This window comes from Rhagoletis pomonella, unplaced genomic scaffold, assembly GCF_013731165.1.
Source record: "Rhagoletis pomonella isolate Grant_MI unplaced genomic scaffold, Rhpom_1.0 Rhpom_scaffold_00005, whole genome shotgun sequence".
Lineage (NCBI taxonomy): Eukaryota > Metazoa > Arthropoda > Insecta > Diptera > Tephritidae > Rhagoletis > Rhagoletis pomonella.
This window is the reverse complement of record NW_023458559.1, coordinates 74,697,498-74,717,428: the sequence shown is the minus strand read 5'-3', so window position 1 is coordinate 74,717,428 and position 19,931 is coordinate 74,697,498. Positions and strand designations below refer to the sequence as shown.

The 19,931-nt window shown below is 37.6% G+C and overlaps 2 protein-coding genes across 4 annotated transcripts in view; one reads left to right on the top strand and one right to left on the bottom strand.

Annotated features, from left to right (window-relative positions):
* The window catches only part of LOC118739528 (mitogen-activated protein kinase kinase kinase 13-like), a 37,343-nt gene extending 31,377 nt beyond the window's left edge, over nt 1-5,966 (top strand). For all 3 annotated transcript variants that reach the window (XM_036470899.1, XM_036470902.1, XM_036470900.1), the window contains 6 exons: nt 232-696; nt 763-954; nt 1,035-1,688; nt 1,745-1,913; nt 3,456-4,465; nt 4,546-5,966. In XM_036470899.1, coding sequence (XP_036326792.1) covers nt 232-696; nt 763-954; nt 1,035-1,688; nt 1,745-1,913; nt 3,456-4,465; nt 4,546-5,101 — 3,046 coding nt within the window. In that variant the 3' untranslated portion in view covers nt 5,102-5,966. The remainder of the gene's footprint in view (nt 1-231; nt 697-762; nt 955-1,034; nt 1,689-1,744; nt 1,914-3,455; nt 4,466-4,545) is intronic.
* A 10,028-nt stretch (nt 5,967-15,994) lies between these two features.
* Nucleotides 15,995-19,121, bottom strand: LOC118739527. Its single transcript, XM_036470898.1, has 4 exons — nt 19,030-19,121; nt 18,853-18,975; nt 16,904-18,773; nt 15,995-16,801 (listed from the first exon to the last, which is right to left on the bottom strand). Exons 1-4 carry the CDS (start codon nt 19,119-19,121, stop codon nt 15,995-15,997), a joined length of 2,892 nt encoding a protein of 963 aa, XP_036326791.1.
* Nucleotides 19,122-19,931: the final 810 nt, after the last annotated feature.

Below are 19,931 nucleotides of genomic sequence, written 5' to 3'. Positions count from 1 at the left end.
TATTTTGCAACTGACAACGTAATGTGTCTTCGGAGGTGTTCATTTTGCCCTTTACTAGTAGATGACATTGGCCATGATGACAATTTTGGTACTAAAAACTGAAAGAAAACATGGCTTACCTCGCAAGGTGCTTACCTATTTTCCCAGTGGGGATATTTTGAAATATTTCTATATACATGCATAATTAAATAAATGAAATAATAACAAAATCGTTGGTGCTCTCGATTCCAGCATGGCCTGCATTCAAGATGGATTGGAACAAATGAAATTAGGCGCGGGCAATCTCTCATTCGCAACAGACATCGACTTTCAGCAACGACCGCAAGCGAATAACGTAAACATCAACGTAACAGACAGTAGTTCCGACAATACCTGCCAACATCGATGGACGCCCACACATGGCTATCGCGACAAGGGTATCGGTGTGATGACAAGCCTACTGGGTTGTATGAAACCGATACTCTCTTTTATGACCAAGACTGGCGTTATCGAGGTCAAAGATCCAAAGGATTACGCCTGGGAAATACCATTTGAATGCATCACTGGGCTGGAGTGGCTGGGAAGCGGTGCACAAGGAGCGGTTTTCAGTGGAAAACTTAATAGCGAAATTGTTGCCGTGAAGAAGGTGAAAGAACTGAAAGAAACAGATATTAAGCATTTAAGAAAGTTGGATCATCAGAATATTATTAAGTTTAAGTAAGTAAATGAATCGATAAACATACGTGACGTTGTCTAATGTCATGCATTTCAATATTTATACAGGGGTGTTTGCACACAATCGCCCGTCTATTGTATAATTATGGAGTTTTGCCCCTATGGTCCACTACAAAACATACTTAAGGAGGAGAAAGTGATGTTGCCGTCTCGCCTGGTGTCGTGGTCGAAGCAAATTGCGCTCGGCATGCAATATCTGCACTCGCATAAAATCATACATCGTGACTTGAAGAGTCCCAAGTAAGTAGAAACTTTTTTGAAAAACCAAATCGCTCATATTTATTTCCAAAATTTACTTTCCCTCCCCCTCCCCTCTCCAGCATACTGATCGGTCAACAAGAGATAGTGAAGATCAGCGATTTTGGTACAAGCAAAGAATGGAATGAGATCAGCACGAAAATGAGCTTCGCCGGCACCGTGCCCTGGATGGCACCTGAGGTGATACGAAATGAACCATGCTCGGAGAAGGTCGACATTTGGTCCTACGGCATTGTGCTCTGGGAGATGTTAACATGCGAGATACCCTACAAGGATGTTGACTCATCCGCCATTATTTGGGGTGTGGGCAATAACTCATTGAAACTACCGATACCGTCCAGTTGCCCAGAGGGTTTCAAGTTATTGGTTAATTTATGCTGGCACACTAAACCTCGCAATCGTCCCTCCTTCGGGCAAATATTGTCCCATTTGGAAATTGCCGGTCCAGAGCTACTGCGTAAAAGCGACAAAGTCTACTTCGAAGCGCAGCAGTCGTGGAAGGAGGAAGTGCGTTCACATCTCAAGGAAATCACAAAGAATGGCACTAGCATACATAAGTATGAACAGGATTTGATTAGACGACGCACGGCCGAGTGGCAGCATGCGCAAGATATACGACTGGTCTATGAAGATAAGTTGGAGAAGACAAATCGACTGTATTTAGAATTAAGTGAATGCATGACTCAGCTGCAGGAAAAAGAGAAAGAGATTGCTATGTAGGTTTTAGAAAAAGTAATTTTGAGCATCTTGCATTTTACGTATCGATTTTCAGGCGCGAAAAACAACTACCAGGTTACAAGCCAACGCGTCGACTAGGCTGTACGTTGCGAAAGATACAAAATTACCGTAGACGGCTTAATGCACCTTTGGTAACACCAGGAAATGCTCAACAACAACAACAACAAACGTCAACGACACCAGACCCCGAAACTACGCCAGAGGTAAAAGGAGATGCTGTTTCTAAATCAAGTTGGTTTTAGAAATATAAAGCAACTTTATTTTTAAGTAAAACAAAAGTTTTGGGAAGCGAGTTTCCCAAAATGAGTTCTTTTATTATTATTACCTTCCTTTTATTAGCTCGGGATGTAACTATGTAATATTGATGCGCCTAAAAGATGCAGCGATTTCTATTCTCAAGTTACATACCTGATGACAGTACGAATGGCAATTATAATAGGGAGGTTTAAGTTGTTTAAACTCTAATTTTTATTAATCATATTTATAGTGAGAAACATCTCAAATGACTCTATAAGCCTTTGGGATCTAATTTTAAATATTTAGTATGGACTAGAGAGATTTTTTTTCCTGCCCACGTCTATATAAATCAGGACCGATAAAATACAGCTTTTACACTGTGAAAAAAACTTTAAAAAGCTGATATTAATGTAGAGCATTTTTGAGAGCTTAAAAAAGCTCTACCCGCATGCCTCTGAAGTTTACACAGCTACATATGTATTATTTGCATGGTGGGAAAATACCCATTTGGGTGCTAGCTAATTGGACACAGGGATGCTCGTAAAGGAACACTCCATGCTAGATCTATTACTTTTATTTTATTTCTGCCATAAAAACGTTAAGTAAGATATTGATAGTGGCCTAGGTCCATTTATAATATGTATATGTGGAGTTTTAAAAACTAATTATAGCTCCCTTTAGCATATTCTGAGTTATGAGTTATATTTTGTCAGAGTGTGGAACCTTCTCCAATCAACTATTGCTGAGGAAAGCTTACATACTTCCAGGTAACTGTAAAATATTCGAAGCCAAAATACTATGGAATGAAACTGCTGAGCTAATCTTGGCAATATCATTCAAAACTCTTCTTCTTTATATACATGTAGGCGCATCAGTCAACGCCTTTAGTTTAGTAGGAATTAGCTGAAAATATGTTCAAGAATTTCCAATGTCCTCTTGGTGGTGTTTGGGAAACTGGACCGACCTAAAACATAATGGATTTCCTTCGAAGTTTTCTTGGACGTATACATTCTACCGGCAGAGACCATTGACGATAAATGCACAGAAGCTTATCAGTAAATGACTTTTGAGCTTAAACAAATGCGCTTCAGATTTATGTAGGACACTTCTTTGAAAACTAGAGCAGTCTAGCGCTCGTTTGAAGTGATGATGGATTCGTCAATATTTCAGTTTTAAGAAAGTAGAATGTTCGGGATGGAGAAAGCTCTCCATACTATAAGCCTTCATTTCTCCGAGCGAGCTGGTTAAAAGTAGCCCACAACTCGAAGTACATTTATAAAAAGTCCAGCAAGATATAAATTTCAGTAAGCACGACACTAGATCAGTGGCGATCAGAGAGAGCTTTTATTCTATGCGCGCCGATACAGAAAATTTTAAAGACTTCTGCCCGCGGGCGATGTTTTGTGAATCACTGTCCTGCGTTTTAAAAGACCAACTCGTCTCAAAATTTTCATATGAAGTATATAATACATTTTTTGACTTGGGTCCATATATATTATCATCCACAGAGTCCCCTTAAAGCTATGCTGTACGCGCAGGTGATAAGCTTGAATCAGACAAAATCATATTGCGTGCCCACACAGAAGCTGAAGAAGAGCAGACATAGGCGAGTTGGTTCTGGCAGCTTTGCAGCTGTGCCCAAGTATAGTCCAAGTCGAGACCGACGCTACCAGAGCGAGCCAGAAAATCGTAAGAACGTCAAGTTGGTGGATACCGAAACACAAACCGATGCCATGGATATTAGTGAGACAGACATTAGCCCAAGCGCCTGCTATGCAATGCGCGATATCTCTATGACGCTCGCAAATGACAGCGGGCTGCCATCTTACGAAGTTCTATATGCAATGGATCGCATAAATCAACGCCAGTTGGCAGAGCCACAGATCGCTATGCCCAGACCACAGCAGCTAATACACAATGTAAAGGAGCAACAGCAACAAACCGATGTGGTGCCAGCAGGAGAGGTGTCCGCGGTGGCGACGCCAACTAGTCTGAATGGCAACTCCATGACCCCTTCAGATGTGACTTTCCAAGATGCATGCTCTAGTCCCGATCAACTGCTCGACGATGTAATCAACAGCAACGAAAGACTTGACATACCCGATTATTGCAGTTCGAATGAGCACCTCGAGCGTCTTGGCGAAAAGGTGATAAAATTTATCAACGAGAATCGACTGAGCATACAAACTACAACAACGGGCCTTAGTAATCATGGTGAAGTGTCGGCTGCTACGCGCTTGCAAGCTGACAATGGTAATGAGCTGGCGGGCGAGAGTTTTGGCACAACCACGCAAGATACGATAAGGGAAGGCTCGATGGAGCGCTCGACGCCGAAAACGAGCAGTGTACGACGAAAACAAAAGCAGCAGCATAGCGCGGAGAAGAAGATGCGCGCTGAGGAGCAAGCGCAAGCGCACCATAATGCAAATGGTGAATCGAATGAAGATCTCTTCGATGATAGTTGGTCAGATGAGGAGGGCGAGGATACAGACTATCACTATGGGCTACGAAGAAGGAGGTAAGTAAAGGTGATATGCAAAGGTAAAATAGGTACTATTTCCTTTCTCTCTCTCTCTCTCTCTCTCTCTCTCTTCGTAGCATTGGTCGTCTGCCAATTGGCCGTGGCATGCGTGCACGTCGTTGCTACAAAATACCCATCATTCCGAAAATTCCCATCCACAAGCGAAATGTGACTGTCGTCTCGGATGAGGAAAATACCTCGGAGTATAGCCACTCACCATCCAGCCAACATTCAACACTCGAAAGTAATCCTGATGAAGTACTCAAACAAATGAAAGCCACACAAAAGAGCGTCGCGATAACTGCTACAACAACAGACAGCGAAGAAGAGGTCTCGTCGAGCAGCAGCAGTGAGGATGGTGAGGATGTGACAACGCTGCATGAGCGTAGCAGTAGATCGACAGCAGCAGGAGGATGCACAGCAGTTGCAGCTGCAGCAGCGCAACGACAAAGGCGTGCGCAACGCCAACAACAGCAACAACAACAACCACACAAATACATCACTGCAACAACAAAAGCAGCCACAAATGTTGCAGTTGCACCAGCAGGCAATGCGTTGCCTTTTTTACCGAAGCGCAGTGATGTAATTTCCATACCCACATACGAAGCGGACGGTGCTGTGGATATGGTTTAGGCGCGAGTACTGTAACAGCAAATACTAAGTAGGCTCATGAACTTTGCCTTAAACATAAGGCTGTAGTTCCATATGAAAACGCAGAAAACAGAAACAAAAACAAAAACAATAAACGTGAAATAGTATGTAAAATTATAAGCAGAAATTATTAACGCAAACAAGTTTCGCTTTAGTTCAAGTGCGTATGTATCTCACAAAATTTAATGTTCTGTATTAATAATTAAATCTACCAGTTTATTACTTAAGTAATCGTTACGAATAAGTGTACAACAACAAGTCAGGCATCTTGTCATAGTAATTAGTCATATATGAAGGCATACATACATACATACATACAACCTTAGAACAGAGGATTACATTTAATTACATTGTACTCATTACTTACATATATTTAAATGGTTATTGTATATTATAAGGTAATATTATTTAGCAGGAAAAAGGAGAAATTGTACACATACACACACTAGTAGCTTATGTTTAGAGATACATTACTAAATAGACTTGGTTTTACATTAGGGTTCCCAAATATGTTAAGCATTTCCAAGTAGTTTTGGTTGCTAACCTTCACCTGGCAGCAAAAGGAAAGTTGTAACCCAACTTTTGTTACTGCTCGTACAGTGCCCTCTCAATAAACGTAACTACTAAACTGAAGCGCAGATGTATATTTGTCAGAAACCCCAAATACAAACATTTCAAAAGGATAATCTGATATATTTCACAAAACAAAACAAAAAACAATATTTTCTGGTGAATGGGGCTTTTTTGTTTTTTTTTTTATTGTCGGAGCGAGCACAAAGTTAAGCATGCAGAAAACAGCACTCAGACTACTGTTTTCGTATTGTATTTCATTGTATCGCTGATAAAAGCCGTATGCCTATTTCTTGTAAAGGCGGAGCATGAAAAGCATTCCGCTATCTTATCGTCTTCAAAGCTGAAATGGCAAATGGGGTTGTCATGCATGCCTATCACAGTCAGGTCTTTGTGTAACGAGAAGTGACCAGTCAACAGTCCCACAAGTTATCTGGAGTCCCATCTGCGGTGCGATCTGCCTGGGGTTACCTCTACTTTGCATCTCAGCGGTCATAGAGGCATATTGTGATGCGTCCTTAAACTATCCCGAATATTTGAAGCATTCAGGCAGCGGAGAAGACATGCTGAGTTGCATGCTAATATGTATGTATCTTCAGCCCAACAGTGGGACATTTTCGAATAATTTTCTTCAAAAATGGCTGGAACAGTAGATTTTTTGCCGAATTTAATAACTTTTTTTTAATACTTGGAACCGGTTTTAGAAAAGATTGTCTAAGCCAATTAAAAAAAGGTGGGAACATTACAAAAAACCATCAAACTAAGAGTATTATATGGCATACTTTATCCAGAAAAATACGAGTTAAGAATAGCAGCCGCCATATTGGATCAGCCAAATTTGATCGGTCATTTTGAATTTCATGATTCGATCATCAGAACGGAATTCAACGACTTCAAAAACATTTACCTTTAGAATCTGAGATTTGTAACGAAGAAAAAAAACTTTTTAATGTTTTTTTTTTTGGAATTGTCCGACTTTCACCAAATGCTGATAAAAATAATTTGTTTTGTATTCGGGCTTGGACAATCTTTTCTAAAACCAGTCTCAAGTATTAAAAAAATTTCAAAAGTCTTCCACTGTCCAACGGCTCTCTTTCCAATATTGTTTTGAAAGTTTTCGGGGTGCAAGGTAGACTTGTGCAAGGTACAAGTCCTCAAGTTTTTTTTTCGAATTTGGCTGATTTGCAGATTTTTTGTTTTCAAGTGTAATTCGTTTGTTTTTTGATCGCCGCAACTTGCACCAATCTCTTAAACGAAATCATTATGTATGAAATCTCGCAATTTTGTACGCCAAATTTTAACTTTTTTTATTTTTTTTTATTAAGTAATACTTAACCTGCAATAACTAGATATTAAAAATGTATTCATTTAAAATTAGTTTGATTACAAATTATTTTTAAATATATATACATACATATTTATATATACATTTAAGCGTACAATATGCATGCCCACATACATATAACATGTGTTTTTAATTACGGCTATGTAAGTTTCTTTAGCATCTAAAGTTCAGATTATGCACTTGACTTAAGTTATAACATGTTACATGCATACTACGGTGGTCCTTAAAATATCAACTTCCAAATTTTATATGGAGAGCATCTTTATTTTGCTCTACGTACAAAACAAAAGGCATCCACGAAAATTTCAAAATTGTAAACAAATTTTTAGTGGTCGCTACCAGGGTTTGCACAATTTAAAATTAAAAAAAAAAATCCACAAACTCATCATAACTCAGTTAGTTTTTGAATTTAAATGAGCAAACTTCAATAGAAGTTATAGCTGGTCAAAGTAAAAATTTTGACAAATTTGTGCGATTTAAAAAAATAATAATAATTAAATTTTTTCAAAACTTGCCAGCGACCCATATTTTTTTTTTTTTAATTTTCGTGGATAATTTTAAAGGTGTGTTCCACCATTAGATGTTGATATTTTAGGGACCAGCCTAATATATACATATGTACATATATTTAATGCGATATATACATACGCGATGTCCAATCACTTAAATTGTACTTTAATAAGTTTAATGTAGGTTTAGTTACTCCTAGTTTAGTTTTTGAAGCGATTAAATTGCTTCTACGTGCCTGCTATTCTCGGAAGACATTCCTTTTATTTTTGTTTTTAAATTAGGTTTTTTTAAGATTCATATATTCGTAAATTAATATATAGATACATATGTATTAAATGCATGTGCTTAAAATACATATGTACATACAAACATACATATACTTGTGGCTATTATTATGTAAACTCATATTGCCTAAATAATTAAGTGAATAATAAAAAAAGAAACATATTTACACACATTCAAACCTATATTCATATATTGATTTGTTTTAATTTTTATTCTTTAAATCACATAGAGTTACTCGTGCTTAAAACGACGCATAAGGCTTAAAATAGAAACGTCGTTAAGAAGGCACTGTTTTATGTAAGAATTAAGTTTTAAGTTTGGAAGGTTGAATGCTATTAAACGTGTACATTGACTATATGTATATGTAATCTCATTTTCGAAGATAATACTTTCAGCGAAATTAGTGTCCTCCCAGTCGTCAAAATAAGAGAAAGATCTTCCTGGAGCCCGTCTTTTTGTTTTTATGAAGCAAAAACCTTTTCGTGGGCGATTCTTTACACCTTCTCATCCGCCTTCTATAAAAGGAGCTATACACACATCAATTTGTCAATCAACTTCAAATAAACTGTTGAGCTGTTCAAAGTCAAATGATTTTTGTGTTTGTGGCTCCTTAAAAACGGGATTATAAAAATTATTATATGTATTTTAAGACTTTCACCAACATATTTCGGACAAATTTTTAAATTTACTTGAGCTGGAACGATTTGAAAATTTTGTGTAGTATGTGTTTTTGTTTCAATTACATATCACTGTGCAATAATTTCAGGGTCACAGCCTGGGGACGGAATGATTCCAACTGAGGATGAACCACCTAGACCCATATAGTAAAACCCCCACAATTTTTTGCGTTTTTGGCAGTGTTGCCATTTTTTTTTTTTGATAAAGCTAACAAATTCAAAAATGTATCGGGCAAAATCCTCTAATAGCCTTCAAAGTAGGTTTAGTACTTAGTACTATGGTGTAATTAATGTTTTTTACCATTAAAGAAATAATTGCAAAAGGTACGAGCTTATCTGGGTTAAAAACACAAAATGAAACAACTGGTTTTCTTTCGTGCAAAAAAAGTAATTTCAATAAAATATTGTACTAATTATAAATGTATCCACTTTCATATACGATTTAATTCTTATAATTTACGAAAGAGTTATTAATATCATTTTTACTTTGGGAAACATCTAGAAGACTATCGCCAAATTGGCGATAAATCGGCCAACCTGTTCTCAGGTCAAGTTTTTTATGATATATAGTTTGGGTACACTCTCATTAAAGGGTCGTTTAGGATACTTTTTTGGAAAGGTCACTAGAAGATCACTAGAATTACTCCGGCCCCACTGTGTATCTGATGGCATTTTGAGGTGTCAAACATTTTTAATTATTTTTTATGTTTACACTTACGTATTAAATATACGCATTGTGTTTATATAAAGCTTCATACATACACATACTTACATATGTACATACTTACATTGGACCGTACCACAAACAAAAAGTTCACCTCGTGGACCTCGGAGCCCAAAGTACACAGTATTCACAGTCGAATCTTAAATTGTGATATTTCGATGTTTCTGTCTCATTGATCTCAAGTACCCCTTTCTAGTACATATCCACCAGATCTCAGTTCTTCTCATCCTAACGTACCGACCTAATGTTAGTAAATTAACACTGGAAAGATGGACAGGGGAATTTGACCCATTTTCATATTTGACTCTCAATATTTCTTTTGCCAGTTATTTTTCTAAATAGGTATTTCTTGACTTTTATTAAAATTGCATAAAATTTAATATAAAAGCCTTCGTATTTTATTGATTTGTTTAAACTTAAACATTTGAGCATATTGGCAAAAATTTGTATAATTCTTTTTTTACTAAACTAAGAAAATCAAAATGAAAATTTAAATTTTATAATATTTTTAAAATGTATAAATAGATTTTAATAAAATTAAGTTTAAAGTATTTATGACAAATGACCCCTGCCTTTCTTTCAAGGTAAGTCGATTTTTTGTTTTTTTATGAATAAACCCTTTTTAAATTAAAATTATAAGTTTTTGTTACTAAAATTAGATTTGAAGTAGTCAGCACAAATAGCCCCTGCCGTCTTTCAAGGTAAGTCGATTTTCCAGGCTATCTAGTGTTAAAGCTCTACAAAAATTATTAAACCTTTCTATGGAAGATTTTTGATTATTCCAGTAGAAATATTTAAAGAAACAGACCCGTAGGTTCGGTCAAGAAAAAAAATTTTTTTTTCGGATTTGCCTTGCAAAAATATTTTAAACTGAGTGGTTTACGGCGTTTACTTGCAAAGTGGTTCGGTCTAATGTACATATATGTATTGTATGAATATCAGAAATAATACACATATTTTACTCATATCGTACATGTTAATTAGTTTTTTTTTTTTAAATTAAGTATGTCAATAAATTGGAATGTTTATAGGCGGACATATCCACACCTACATATCGTCACCTGAAATGCAAAATAACGTAAAAACATCGTCACTGAATTGCAAAAAGTCGTAACTTATAAAATATTCAAAATTAACTTTTTGATTGCTATGATGAAATTCATCGAATTACACACATCGTTTTAGGAAAAAATAAATAAAAATTTGTCACGACTTTTTCCATTTCAGTGACGATGTTTTTACGTTATTTTGCATTTCAGGTGACGATATGTCGATCCAATTAACGATCAACTAAAAAAAAAAAATTTGGATGATTTTTTTGCATAAATCAATTTTTTTTACATATTACATTTTTTTATACACTAACTAAAAAACTACTATTATACCAGTTTTCGTATTAATTGTACGATATGCAAGCAGTCATATTTCCCGATCTGAGTTTTCAGTTAGCTCGCTTTAGATCTAGGTGTGCGATATGTATGCACATCGCCATAATGAAATGTACTTGAGTAGCAAAATTCATCAAATATACATATAGTCGTTTAAAGTAAAAAACCGCGTATCGCCGTTCTGTAAAACCGCGTAACTGACATTTTTTTCCAAAAATTGGATTTGGTCAGACAAGCTCTGGGCTCAAGCTTTATCCATTCGTTCTGAAATATATAAGTCCATAAATGTGATTGCGTTATAAAAAAGAGAAACATTTTGAAATAGGAGTGTTTTTACTCTCTAGAACATAATTTATGCAACCTCACATACGCGGTTTTGCATTATCTATGTTTTCTTATTTGATAACTAATATTAAAAAGAAAAAGTCAGGGCCAAAAATAACTGTTATCTCGAACTTAAAAACTGAAAACGTTGCCCAAATTCTAAAATTTAACGAAAACGTTGTTTCATAACAGTTATTAGATGAAAAATATTTGTTATTTCGCCGATAAGAGTTATGACCCAAGGCTTATTTTTTTCGTTGTTTGATAACAGTTATTGCCCAATGTTTATTTTTCACGCTTTTCTGATAAACGTTGTAAGATGGGAATATTGACGAAAACGAAGATGGAGAAGAAGATAAAGATGATGAAAATAAAATAGAAGGAGTGAAGTAACTGTTATCAGACAACGTAAAAATAAACGTTGGGCAATAACTGTTATCAGGCAACGTTAAAAATAGACCTTGGGAAATAACTGTTATCAGGCAGCGTAAAAATAAGCGTTGGGAAATACCTCTTATTGGTGACGGAAAACATATTTCTCCTGCATAACAGTTATCAGGCAACGTAAGAAGTGAACGTTGGGTTATAACTGTTATGGAACAACGTTTCTCGATAAAACGTATAACTGTTATGTCCCTGGAAAAAATATCTCTCGAAGAGAAGCTTTGGAAAGAATTAGTTTTGCTTTTGGCTAACTGCTGCTATTTAGGATTGGTCCCTCCCCATTGTGAACAAACATCAGTGAGCAGTGCTTGAGTAAATATCATTTAAAAGTATGCACGGATCTGTCAGCGTTAGCCACAGGAAATTACATATAAAAAACTTTTCCAAGGTCCTGATATGATTAATTAACGGTCTTGTTATATCGGAATCTTGCCGTGCTGTTATTCATATAAACTTAATTCCGAAATAGGAGTATTACGGCGATTTTGGAAGAATTATATACGAAATAACACAAAATGTCTCATTCAGAAATTTTCCATCAAGAAGCTCAGTATATAAATATTATAAATAAAAACTGGTATAGTTGAATGAGATTTGTAGTAAACAGCAGGACATGTCTATATAAAAACACATACACTCAAAATTCTATTGCATGTAAAAGCTTATGTCTTTACTAATACAAAACAGTACGAAGTATGTATGTATATAAAGCTAACTATGATCAATGGTTGAAATTTACCATTTATTGATTCATGATTCAGGATTCATTGATTTTTTGATTTGAGATCAATCCCCGCACACCTAATGGCTGAATTTTTCTGTGATGGTGTGAAACAAGTTGGATCATAAATACGAATTTTCCAAATATCTCTACTCCGGCGCCACCTATCGTGCAAATATTCTTTTTTTTTTGTATTTCTTCGACACCTGCTCTACCTAGTGATTTATTCATCTTAGGATCGAACACGAAAAGTGAAAGGCAACATTTCTTGGTAGAAACGAAATCACCATTAAAAAAGCTTTTAAAAAAGTTTGAAAAATAAAAAAAGTTACATATTTATATGTACATAAATTTTTAAGATCAGTTGAATTTCAAATTCCGTATTTTTTTATTTTTCGAATTTACTTTAACGTATTTTTTAGAACGAGACCAAAACCACATTTTTAACTATAAAAATTGTTGAGATATTTAAAATAAATAAAATTGGAGAATCCCGGAAATTGTGAAACTTAAAAAAAATGTATTTAATTTCTTTCCTTTTGTAGAATTTCGTTATATGATTTAAAACAAGTAATTTTTAAGCAAAAAACAAAGCCGACTTCAATTCTTATATACAAATTTAAGAGTATCATTTCTTCATGATCAATATTCGGAACTAAACCAAATAAGTATGGGACCAGCTCTGAGGTGTCACATTTCCTTTAAAAAAAGGAATGCAGAAATCGGTTAACGTGGTTCAAAGTTATGCGGTAACATACATAAAAAGAAAATATTCCGACGAATTGATAACCTCCTCCTTTTTTGCAGTCGGATAAAAATTAAAAAGTTCAGACCAAAATACATCCAATAGAAAAATGGTCGATTCCAACTATTGGTCCATTCGACATGGATTGTACATTTTTAGTAAGTTGTACACACACACTACTATTCAAAAAGTTGCAATTCAATTTTTGCACAAATTTTTGCTTCAGTGCCTTAAACACACATACACGTACACACATGCAAATTTATGTTGCAAAGTTGACAGCAAAACTTTTGAAATAAATAAAATACCATTGCAGTACTTGAGAAAGTAAACGAAAAGTCTTAGCAAAAAGAACAACAACAACAACAAAAAAATACAAGTATGTAAGGATAAAGCAAAAAAAGTGTAATTTTCTATTGAATTTGTGCAAAACTGAAACGAAGCCTGTTTAGCTACATATTTTTTAAGAATATATTTTAGTAAGCTAGTGATTTACAATATGCAAATACATACATACATATATACATACACATGATATACATATATAGGCATACAAACAATACATAAAAATGTAATAGCAATAAATGTATAAGTATTCAAACGCAATTATCATACGTGCACATATGCATACATATACAAAATGTATATGTATATATACATACAAACATAGCTACACATATGTACATGTAAATATACCGGGTATCTTAGACCACCCGTCCACATCTTCTAAAATGGAGGAAAATGCTTTCTATTGGAAAACGCAACTCTACGAAGTTTAGTAGTACTACCGACTTCCAACTTAAACTGGCCGGAATACCATGCTTTTAAATGCATATGTATATATTTTCATTACAGATTCTGAATTTTTGGACAAAAATAAATAACTTTTGTTTGAAACCTTTTTCTCGGAAGTACCTTTTTTAAAGTACCTTCGCACTTAAATTCGTCCTGGAGATCGAAGATCGTGAAAACTGGTTTTTATCGGAAAATTCAAAAATATAATTTAACTAGTCGCAGATGCTCTAACTTTTGATCGTATTACCGACTTCGGTTTTCGACCCAAAATAGATTAAACAGACCGGAAGTCCGTTCTTTTAACTGAAAGTCCATTCCAGTAAAAAGTTTCCCACAAAAGTTATGTATTTTTGACCGAATCTGTGGTAGAAACAACCAGAAGCCCGTATTACGATCAAGAAAAAGAGCACCCCCAACTTGGTAATTAATACTTTTGCGTTTTTTTCCCAATAAAAAACTTGTTCCTCCATTTTAGAAGGGGTCTAGGAAATATATTGAAATTAAGTACATAAACACTTACATACATACTTACTTATGTATATTCAAATTATATTAAAGAAAAAAATAAACAATAATAAAAATTATAATGATCTGAGTTCATCGAAAATATTCATTTAAACAAGCTTCCCTTTTTTTTGGCGCCAGTGTGATAATAGGTTTGTTCCACAAGCTACTCAAAGTCACTTCGAGTTACACATACGCGTTCCACCAGTACATTTTAGAGTTTCTTTGATATGCGCTCACAGTTTGAACTTTGCTTGAGTTTTTCTACTAGTAGCTTGTGGAACAAACCTAATAGTGAGACCTAAAAATGTTACGTCTTAATTCGGTTAGGTTAGAAAGGCGCGTTCGAATGACTCGTACGCCCATAGTAAATGCTCTCCAGAAGGAGGCGCATCCTTCTAACCGAAGTTCTTGTCAGTATAGTGTCTGTTTAACCATTTAATAAACCGAATGAGCTCCTAGATTTTCACCACCGCTATTTCCCCTAACTATTAGAAAATCGTGATTCCAAACGCTTGAGAAACCTTATCCGGAAAGCTGGCCAGTGGCATAGGAAGTGGAGACTCGGTACCTCACCACGACAACTTTTGGAAAGGGAGTTTCTTAGTATTAGTGCTACAGAACAATGCGCTGTGATGACGCGGAGCGCCGGTAAGAGCCCTTACTGCAGATTCGTTTAGCGGCAATAATTCTTTAGTACGACTCTTATTGACTCTCGGCCATAAGGATCATGAGGTTTTACAATGGTCCCGATTGATTCATAGGACATTATTTACGGCTGTGAGGTATTCTTCAACCTACCTTAGTAGAACAGAAATCGGTGGTAGTAGGGAGTTATAGGCTTCGCCCATTTGCCATCTCACCGGCTATTTCGTTGCGTTCGATATCAATATCCTGGAACACAGCAGCGAAAGTTTTTGATGTGACTCAGTAAATCCAGCGATCCCTGGCTTTTCCAATCTACTTTCGAATTTACCACCTTGGAACCTAAAGTTTTCAATGCCGTCTGGCTGCCATGAATATAAGGACCGTTCCTAAACGAAACTTTCCATTCCGTATGGAACAAGCCGCTTTAGATGTGATAAAGATCTTCACCTGAAAAACACTGCAGTTTACAAGCAGGCGGTGGGATTACCTTATGTGCAGGTCATTGGAGTATAGACCCGTGCCGAATCCTTTTTCCATCATTGAGCCATCAAAAGTGGAAAAAAGGATAATTTACCGACTGCAGGTCGCCTGCCCAATCTTCCTTAGTTGGAAAATGTATGAAAATCTTAAAACTAAAAACCCATAATAATAATAATCAGTTTCGACTTCTAAGTCGGCCTTGATTCCGTTACGCCATCCACTATTAATTACATTCAAGACCGCTGCCTACACGCAAATGGTCTGCTTCCACAATTCCGATTTCCTTAGTCTAACAGATGCGCCTGTTACGAGGTGGCTTCTTGTGGTCCACTTATTCACTTCTCCCAGGTCGGGCTTGCTCAACAGCTTACTCCGTATCTCCAGCTCGGTAAGTACTTGTCCTACATATGGCCAAAGGTCCCGCTGCTCTTCGCATGCCCTAGATATTTTGTGACCTATGATACAAAAAGATCATGTTCATACCCAAGTCAAGTTTCATAAATCACCATTTTAGCTACTGCCACGCAGGTAATTAAATATATGTATTTTATATGCTCCGTTTAACACAAAATATTTGCATATACGAGTATATAGCACAACAACAAAAAATGCAAATATTTATACATTTAAAAGATATACGTAATATTTTCTTATTTTCCGTTATTTTTTAATAGTTCCCAATTCTTGTAAATCGCAGACTTTTGGAATTTTAACATTAGCAATATTGCCGGCAGATTTCGTCGACCAGTTTCTTTCGACGCTTCTTCAGATTACCGCGTATATTTTGCGAGTCGATAATGTAGCAAATGAGATCATGCAAGCTCTCGAAACATAATAGTCCAGCTGTACCGCAATTGAGATCCAAATAACGGAAACGATTCACATTACATGTACAGCCGTCGAATAGGAAGTAGATTTTATGATGACAGGAACGACCACGAAAGACCACATAATTGCCCCAAGATGTCATTGTGAGTATACGATCGGCACATTTGAAGCCGGCGCGTAATAGTTTACATATGCTCTCATAAGTGCCGCTCTCCGACCCAACAACTGCCATATCGTAAGCCACACTCGAATAGCCGGGATAATGATTGGGCCTGCATGAGAGTTCTTGGACGCCCGATTTCTCATAGCGATCGCCGGGACCATAACTGCCATCACGTCCATCGGGGCCTTCGACATCTTTGTGCAAAGTATCATCACCTTCGCGGCGTCTTCTTTCCTCATCGCGCAGTATTTCACTTGGTGTGCGTTTATCCTTTTCCTTATCGGCATCTTTTTGTTTGTCCTTATCCATGTCCTTGTCCATGTCCTGGTCCTTGTCTTTGTCTTTATCCTTGTCCTTGTCCTTATCGGCCTTTTCTTTATCTGCTTTTTCTTTGTCTGCCTTATCTTTACCAGCTTTGTCCTTATCAGCCTCTTCTTTATCAGTCTTTTCTTTGTCTTTGTGCCTTTTCTCCTTATCCTTTCTATCTCTCTCGGCTTTCTCCTTCTCAGACATTTCTTTATCAGACTTATCCTTTCCCTTCTTATCTTTGCCACCCTTCTTATTAACTTTCTCGACATCTGATTCATCCCCTGACTTCTTGCCTTTTTTATCTTTTTTCTTCTTATTTTCCACATCTTTGTCTTTCTTTCCCCTCTCCTTGCTTTTGCCCTTACCCTTTTTTTCCTTATCTGTCTTGTCACCTTTTGCCTTTCCCTTCTTCCCCTTTTCTTTGCCTTCTCTCTTCTTACTCCTTCCACGGCTGCCATCACCATCTCTTCCTTGCCCCTTTTGCTTTCGCCCTCTGCTCTTCTTTCTTCTGTCTCTACCACGACGGTGACCGTCATCACTAGAGGACGATTCATGCTCGCCGAGATCTTCCAATGCGCCTTCCTCCTCCTCTAACTCTTCCTCAGACTCTTCGGTCTCACTCCTATCTCGCATATCCATCTGTATTATACCAGATGTAATGTCGTCCTCCTCCTCATCATCCACGGCCAGATCGAGCTTGCATTTCGTTTCGTCCTCTTCAAAGCAAAGTGTCTCATTTAGCGACTTCACCTCAAAATCAGCATTGAGTATTGGCTCATCCTGCGCTGGTGCACCTTCCTTGCGCGACGACAATTCGATATTATTGATCTTGAGCACATGCACGGCAAACTGCGTTGTGCGGTTCGTCTCCAAGAGCATCTGAGTGAACACTTTCAGGAGCACTTCAAGTGAGCTAAACATTCGCAAAGTTGCCTTCTTTTTTATGACCGCACCCTCCTCTCCTCCATCCAGTAAGCCCTCCACTCGGTGACGATATGGATCGAACAAGTAAAGGAAGTTGTTCTTCTTGAAAACTGCGTAAATATTCTGATCGATTTGCACTAACAAGTTGTTGTCGCCGGCATCGAAGCTACTAATCAACGCAGATTCGAGCTCACTCTGTTTGAAATTAGGCACACACTTCCAAGTGCCCGTAAACTTACGCGGCGTAAGGGTAAATGCAGCTTTGAATTGTGCGATTTTCAGACGATTCGGAAAACGATCGATTTCGATGGGCATCTTCGCCTGTAGACACTGCTCCCAACAACAGACGCAGACATTCACGCCATAGCAAATGATTTTATCGAGTATTTTCTCATTCCAAGTCGCCGGATGATCAATCTTGGCCGCGAGTAAAGCCGCCACGCTCACTGGTAGTGCGCTGCGCGTGCGAATTGGATCGGTGCTATTGCGTAGTAGATGTGAGTCGGCCTTCAGCACAGCATAATCGTCGTTAATCACCTGATACTGATGTTCGCGCTTACCAAAGTCACGACTCATGGTTTTGCCATCTTTCCCGATGAGCTTCACAATTTTCATTTCGCGCAAATTGAAAGGATCGGTGGGCTGTATGCCCGATAAATTACTAATCAAGTGTATGACATTATCAAGCGCCCTGAGACAGATCAACATCGCCTTGCCATTCTCCTTGTCCGTCTCCAAATCGTCCAGCTTGCGACCATACAGGTCCAATACGAAATAGATGCCGCGCGAACGCCAAACCATTTTATAAGTCCCCGCTACCTTGATAAGGCAGAAGCGATGCTTTGAAAAGAACTTCTTCATTGCGACTTTCAAGTTATCCATTGTCATATCAGGTGGTGGTCCGTCCTCCGTGCCGATTGGTGGTGGGCCAAACCACATTTTTTCACTTAGTTCTACTTCAAAATCGATATCATCTATGGTGTGCCAACGCTTGACTTTTCCTTCCATTTGCGAGTAGATATACGCTGGTGATTCGTCAGTATGCTGCGAGTCCGGTTGCTTGGCTAGTAAAGTTTGACCCTCTCTAATGAGGTCATCTAGGGTATCCTCACTCCAATCGCTTTCCGGTGTGGTATGGAGTTTCATGAATGCCAGCAGCGTTGTTGCATACCGATGAGCATGTACATTTGCTGTGGTGGATTTCATGGAAATGGTGGCCTGTAAGACGCCTACCGGCGAACCAAGTGTATTCGGAGTGGTACTGCTCCTACTTGACTTGCCTACGATACGGGGAGAACGGATGAATCGCAATGAAAGTCAGAAATGGAGAATTTTATTTATTGCCAGACTTACGCGGACTGCACGCCTTGGGATCTGGACCTGGCGCATTCAAGTCATGTCCACCGAAAATACTACACATTCTCGGCATGCACAGGCAGGTCGACGTACAAGGTGCTTCGTAGAACTTAGCGCTAAGGGAGAAATAATATTGTGAGGTGCCATGGCGAAAGAAAATTAGCGCTCACATCGATGGGATCGGCTCGCGTTTGCATGGTGGGCATTTTGGTGTACAACAAATTCCATAGTCACTTCCTCCGAGTTTATTGTCCTGATTCATTTCATTTACAAGAATTTTAGAATTTTGTTATTTTAATATTTTGCGATTTTTTCTTAAATATAATTTATTTATAATTATACTTATATTGATAGAATTTTTATTATTCGTCTAAGTGTTTGACAACTTAGAAATGGGTTGTTAAAATTTAAAAATTTTGTGTTTTTGAATTTATTATTTTTAGCGGAATTATGGACTGTCGTTTAGTTCAACTGCCTTGGCTATTGCTCATAGCTGAATAGCCAGAATTTTAGCAGGGATTTATGTGCTTAGTTTTGTCATGTGAAGGAAACAGGTTCAATTAAAAAATATACTTTTTTTATATACACATCGAAAAACCAACAATATAGGTAGAGTCAAAAGGTATGTGTACCGCAAGCCGATACAAAATACCTTTATCGTATCGTTTCCACGACAGTCGGGTCTGAGTAACTGGAACGACCCAGACTTATATCTGTCCATCACTTCATCAACACCCCCCACAAACTCTTTGGTTTCCTGTGTTGCTGTTGTAGCGGCTACAACAACCCCGCCCATATCGGTTAGTCCCTCAATCGTTATCGTCAAGCTCTACTAGCGGTAATCCCTGGAATAGTGCAGCCCCGATGGGGTCTGTCCACAGGGGCAGGGGCGTCAGTAGGGTGGTGTCCAATGGGCAAGCTAAGAGATGCTGCGAATAATGGGGCGTCTGTCCGCATGCGGGGCATTCGTTTAGTACATCTTCGTTTAATCTGCTCAAGTATAAGTTCAACCTGCTGCAGTAACCAGAGCGCAGTTGGACTACTGTGGTCCGAGTCTCCCGAGGCAGACGAA

What these genes read in the sequence shown, in the direction of transcription:
- LOC118739527 (XM_036470898.1), bottom strand. Translation starts at nt 19,121, where the DNA reads ATGAATCAGGACAATAAACTCGGAGGAAGTGACTATGGAATTTGTTGT. An exon ending in CGCGAGCCGATCCCATCGAT is followed by an intron (nt 18,976 to 19,029) that starts GTGAGCGCTAAT and finishes TTTCTCCCTTAG; the next exon opens with CGCTAAGTTCTACGAAGCAC. An exon ending in GGGGAAAGAAAGACAAAGAT is followed by an intron (nt 16,802 to 16,903) that starts GTGGAAAATAAG and finishes AAGAAGGGAAAG; the next exon opens with GATAAGTCTGATAAAGAAAT.